The 5,894-nt window shown below is 37.7% G+C and overlaps 1 protein-coding gene across 2 annotated transcripts; it reads left to right on the top strand.

Moving 5' to 3' along the window:
• Nucleotides 1-142: 142 nt before the first annotated feature.
• On the top strand, nucleotides 143-5,793 carry LOC124306709 (FHF complex subunit HOOK interacting protein 2A-like). Of its 2 annotated transcripts, none has more exons than XM_046767622.1 (6): nucleotides 143-593; nucleotides 1,827-3,056; nucleotides 3,235-3,685; nucleotides 3,754-4,114; nucleotides 4,185-4,685; nucleotides 4,769-5,793. In XM_046767622.1, exons 1-6 carry the CDS (start codon nucleotides 564-566, stop codon nucleotides 4,866-4,868), a joined length of 2,673 nt encoding a protein of 890 aa, XP_046623578.1. In that variant the 5' UTR covers nucleotides 143-563; the 3' UTR covers nucleotides 4,869-5,793. The 2 variants fall into 2 exon arrangements, with proteins under 2 accessions (XP_046623578.1, XP_046623577.1); XM_046767621.1 differs by lacking the exon at nucleotides 143-593 and adding an exon at nucleotides 618-1,481.
• The last annotated feature ends 101 nt before the right edge of the window (nucleotides 5,794-5,894 follow it).

Here is a 5,894-nt window from a genome sequence, read left to right as displayed (position 1 = left end):
TATTGTACAGTTTAATATTATTTTTTTTTCGTTCTCTCGTCTGTGTGTTCAATTATTATTTTTCTTCCTTTGAGCGAGTGCTCCTGAAAAAACACATCTTTCATTTGGATCGTTGATTAAACAGCTAACGTTTATTACCGCGTACGTAAGTAAGCGGGGAGAATAACATGACACAATTTTCAACATATATATATGTGTTATTTGAACAAATGTGCGGATGGTATGCATTATGATGTTAATATTGGAGCATTTCCACTATGCAAACATACCGTATGTTGAATCACAATATATTCAACAGTTTGTGCGACGAAATTTGGTGTAAAGTGTTTTACCCGCCATTTCACGCCCTGTTCCATCCGTTATCTCTACGATCTCCCGATAAAGCAGCAGTATAAACCACAGATAAGGAGAAACCTGAATATACTCGCCGTTGGCATAGAGTCGATGCGACCTCCAAAATTATTTATTCACTTTCTATACTGCGTAAGTTTTCTCTTCCAAGCACCCTGTTTCGTACAGTTGTATCATTCCGTAACGACAAGCCTACCAGGCATCATTATATTATGATTCGTCGACTTCGAAAGTTAATGCCGGTGAGTAAAAAAATTTAAGCATATATATAAATTTTTAACCCTACAGATGCATTGTTATGTTCCATATTATCTGATGATGTGCAATAACTTAGTCGCGTTGTTTGTAGTGAAATGATACTTTTATATTTCCATACAAACCGCCGCGACCGTCAAGAGATTACAATTCTATTGCATCTGCAGGTATAAGCCTAGGTATACGATAGTGTAGTAGCATGTACCCTGGGCTACATATATTGAAAACCGTCAAAATATACACATAGTTACAAAATTATACCAACATGACGAGTAAATTACGTACAAATTTTGTGCAACCAAATCTCACCGCAAAAATTGATTTTGTTATTGCTATTGTTATTATTATGTATTATCATTATTATTATTATGGTTGTAAGAATAATTACGAAACATAATTAAATACTATTTATAAATTCTCGCTGCAAGTCGTATATACTTTTCGGAAATCTTTTACCAAATTGAGTAAAGCATGTTACATCGATGCCATTCGAAATTGTACGTCAAATTTGCATTCATCGAAGAGAATAGAATTTGTATTCAGCTGGTATTTTGCAGCATTCTGTTAAATTCGAGCTGTATTGGCGCCATCTTTAGCGATCGGTTAACTCGACGACTTGTCAAAGTCAGAAGTTTCGCGTCGTCTGCACGAAATTATTGTAAATTTACCTCCTTCGCATATTGCGTGTGCATGTGCATGCATACGTGACAATTTTTATGATGTAAAAGATTTGTAACGATAGAATAAATGCCTTTGGCAGATCCGTGACGAGTTGAAAGTACTAATTACCGAGTAACGGTAGCGAATATTTTCAATCATCCGTTTGAAAAATGATCAGCAGTTTTCAAGCTGCCTTAAAAAATGCCGTGGATGTGGTGAGCTTGTTACCAAACTTGTACAGCGATAACTATTAGTTTTTATCAAACAACTATGTTTCATTTCTGTACTTACATCCTGTGACAATTTAGACATTTTTCAGGTTATATTATCCAACGATCTTGTTTAGTTTCACGTTTTTTTTTCCCTATCATCGTATAAGTATATCAGCGTAAATCCCTCGTCAAATTGAAATATTACAGTCTTGATGTTACCTTTTTTGACTTTAAAATATTTTAGCCGAAATGTATCGAGTTAGTAGAGCTTGCGACAATAAAAACGGCTCCAGCTTCAAAAGCCTGTTGAGCTGTTGATGCAAGTGTTGAAAATAATTTTCATTCCAGGTTGCCCCACCTGCGACGGCCTTGGATGACTTTACTTATCATTGGAAACAGCTGATGAACTTCTATGTGAACCACCTGACTAATTGCAAATTGCCCATCGAAGCTACAAACATTCCTCACCACTTGGATCGCCTGCTCGACATTTTGTTCAGCGAGGAGAATGCATTGAATTCAGAAAATCCTGGACCTTGTCTAGAGTACCTGTTACAGCATCGTCTACTGGACTTGCTAGCGACACTGGCGAGTGCCGAAGCACCTCCTGGAATGAGATTTGTCTGCTTGTTTTTTCTGAGGAGATTGTTAACACGGTTGCAGCATCCACTACTGCCTCACGTTTCGGTTTACACACCTGTTCAGAGACTGATTGCGTTATGCAATGGGAGTCTGGCCTCGCCAACAGAGAATGAAGAGATTCAGTTCTTGGTCGCTCTCTGTTTCTTGATCTGCAAGCATCCGAACCTCACCTACATTATGAACAATGTTAGGCTTCCTCCGCAGAAGCAAAATGCATTGGCCAGTTCTGGTTCAAACAAACTGGAAACACAACAAATCACTTATGCTCCTACGAGAACAAGGAACAACTCTAATCCACTGTTTGAACCTTTAGACACGCAAGCTGTGACTCTAATTAATCCAGATTTACACAAGTGTGAGAGCAGAAGGAAACTCTCAAGCAAATCTAGTCAATGTTCATTAAGAAGTGAAAACTCAGAGAGGGATCTCTTCAGTAGAGTAGATAGACAACAATCGACCAATTCAGATACAATCGCTATGGAACACAGAAGAAAAATCTCAAATTATTCCAATGCTTCGTTATCATCGGATGAGGTAGATTCTGCATCGCCGCAGTCTAGTGCGTATTTCAAGAAAACTGATTGCGGTTCATCTTTGTCAGCTAATGAAATGACCTGCAAATATTTGAAAAATAGTTCAAACGGGTCTGCAAACTCCTTGGAAGAGATCGATTCTAAACTACAGGATCTTAGGGAATTGCAAATAGAATTCAAGAGTGATTCACCTTTCACAGCTGCTTCTTCTGAATTGGATAAGGCTGAGGCAAACTTCAAGTTTTTCGAAAATATATCAAAAACTACCAGATCTGAGTTTGATTCTGCTAGTGACATCTCAACCCGGAATAAATCCCTGCAAAGTCCTGCCGATACTTCATTGCAAATTGAAAGTTCAAAATGCTTGCTACTAGATGCATTGATAAGCTATTTGAATAGTGCAGTAAGTATCTAACTGTTTATGGGAAAATCTGCTTACATTTGCAAATATTATTATTACCAATTTTCTTGAACATAGGCAAACTTAGATGCAATAAAGAGACTATACTTGCAAAAAGTCCTTTGGGGCGTTTAATTACTGACGGGCCTATTATTTAAATGCTGAATTATCTAATTTTCAGGATAACATGGTCAGAGTTAAGGCTTGTGAAGGAGTAATGGTTTTGGCGTCATTGCAAGATTCACGATTTGCTCGCAGTGTTGCAAACAGTCAACTGCCTTTTGCTTTGTCAAATAGATTGGAAAAGTTGTTTAATTTAATACCAGCCCATGTCGATCCGACTGAAATTGATGAGGTGAATGTGACTTGGGGATTGGATTCCCCGTTGTGGACCAGTGAAAATAAATTTCCAGGATGCAGACCGGTTGCCGCCTTTTTCATGTGGCTCGATTATTGCGATCAGTTGACTAGAGAGGCGCACGCGATTGTGGGAGAAATTCTGGCTGAAAATATCCGTGTGATGTTTTTTCAAAAAATATTAACACCTGCACTTTCCGACCATCACGTCGTGCTGATTACCGCACTCATCACGAAATGCTTGAAGGAGATTACCTCGCCTTATTTAAACGCTGGTAAGGAAGCTATGGCGGAAACGAAATTGGTTGTTTAGAATTAGAATGTTTCTCTCTTAAATTTTTAGAAATCAATTATTGGCTCGTGGGCTTTCATCGAGACCCAGAGTTACCTGGAATCTTACCATCCCCTGTTGTTCATCAGTTAATAAAGAATTGCTACACCGACAGCGACGACTTGACGCTTGAAACACTACGGCTGTTTGAAGAAATGATCGAAAGACGTCACGAGCATATTTTGCACTGTCTGATCCTGACCTATCTGACATCCAGAGGATACTACGATAATAGCGCCGCAGACAGCGCAATCGCGTCGTGGAGCGATGAAGAAGATGAAAGAGAGAAGAGTAGAGGCACTTTGGACTTGTCGAGTAAACAAAATTATAGTAGAACGCTGGCGCCTTCGAACATACACAGGATTATAAATTGGTATGATTACTCTAGATCAGTCAAACTAAGCCACTTTTGACTAGTCCTAAAGGTATCTCTCCTGTTTCAGTTTTCTAACCTTATTACCGAGGAGCCTTCAGTCGGATTTAGATGCAAATAACTACGAGCAATACATGACCGATTGGGAGAAGCAATACTCGTCTATCCTCGCTGAGTGCGCATTACTTTCTTGGCCTCTAGAAGCTGTAACAATCGATGATACCGCCAGTTCGGATTCAAGGCCAGAGGCTGACCATTGTACACCTCGATTTTATCCGGGGCCATTCTTGACAATGTTATTTGAGAAAGTTACCAAAATTCCCAGTCAGAAGTACGAAATCAACTTGCAACTGACCGTACTGGTGTCCAGGCTGGCACTCTTACCGCATCCCTATGTTCACGAATATCTGTTGAATCCATTGTTGCCCTTGACTCCTGGCACACCAAGCTTGTTTGGCTGCTTGCAACAAGTTGTAAAGCATCTGGCTTCAGAGATACCCAAGGTACCAGACTATAAGCGGTTATTGAAAGATACGAGGCAGAAATTATTGGATGATTCCGTTCAAAGTCAGTAAGTATCGATGTGTAAAAGGTAATAAACGAGTTGCTAATTATAGACAACCACTTTTGACGGATTCGTTTTTGCGTTTTCAGTATGAAGGAGAATGTTCTGCTTGATAGCGTTGTGATTACTGAAGAATTTTGCAAAGAGTTAGCAGCGATTGCGTATGTCAAGTATCATCGCTCGATGTAAAATACGTATTTATTGTAAGTTAAAAGCTAGTCCGTAACCATTTAGAAGAATATTAACGTATGCGAAACAAGGCCTTAGTAGTTAAATGTATAAAGCTCTTCGATTTTTTATATTGTTAAAAATCAAAAGAAATATTTCCAATGCAGTAGTGATCACAGTAATTGGAATTAGAGAACTGTGAAAAGAGAAAAATATACTGAAGTCCTGTATCAGTTGAGCGAAATTCTTTTTAGAAGTTACTTCAGTTATAACCTGCCATTACAAATACCGGATCAAGTGAGGTGAAAATAAAATACGAAATCACTGTATAAGATACGAATTATGAACAGGTACTGTTTCACATTCAAGAAGATATTGAATTCAGGAAATTATTGTTGAAGTCTGAACGATAAGAATCAGTGTTCTTATTTTGGCCGCTTCATTAGGATGCTATTACAAATTGTAGTTGCAATATGACAAAGTAAAATAATCGACACATTCTTTTTTTTTTATCTTTAATAATATCGAAAAAAATGTTTTTTCTTTTGAGTCGACAGGATCAGCTAAATCAGATATGCTAACGCTCCGTGTACCTTATTAAGTTTTCTTAAAGTATAATTAATGATGTATATTATGCATATCGAATGGATAAATTATCTATAAATTGTCATGTACAAATCAAAGTATTTTATTCACGCAAGGTAATCGTGGCATGTTCGGCAAAAGGAGTACTGTACCTTCTCCCATGTTTATTTCCATTATGTTCGATTAAATAATATCAACGTCCCAAAGATGATGCTGTGCATTATTATTATTAATATTATTATTGTACGTACAATGATGATATTGTATGGATGTAGGGTGTGTGTAAGTATGTATGTATGTATGTATGCATGTATGTATTTGTTAAGTTGACTTGCTTTCAATAAAGACATTTTCTCTATAACCGATTGTATGAGCTATTGTCCGTTATTGTTTGAAACATCTCAATTGAAACACATGGATTTGGGTGTCGCAAGAACGCGTCAGTTCAAAGATTTCTTGAAT

Source organism: Neodiprion virginianus, chromosome 6 (genome assembly GCF_021901495.1).
Source record: "Neodiprion virginianus isolate iyNeoVirg1 chromosome 6, iyNeoVirg1.1, whole genome shotgun sequence".
NCBI lineage: Eukaryota > Metazoa > Arthropoda > Insecta > Hymenoptera > Diprionidae > Neodiprion > Neodiprion virginianus.
The sequence above is the reverse complement of the archived record's forward strand: the minus strand, read 5'-3'. Positions and strand labels throughout refer to the sequence as shown.

Coding starts and splice junctions, on each gene's coding strand:
- LOC124306709 (XM_046767621.1), top strand. CDS start 1,437: ATGATCAGCAGTTTTCAAGCTGCCTTAAAAAATGCCGTGGATGTG. Junction 3,686..3,753: donor CTCGCCTTATTTAAACGCTG/GTAAGGAAGCTA, acceptor TTAAATTTTTAG/AAATCAATTATTGGCTCGTG. Junction 4,686..4,768: donor GATGATTCCGTTCAAAGTCA/GTAAGTATCGAT, acceptor TTGCGTTTTCAG/TATGAAGGAGAATGTTCTGC.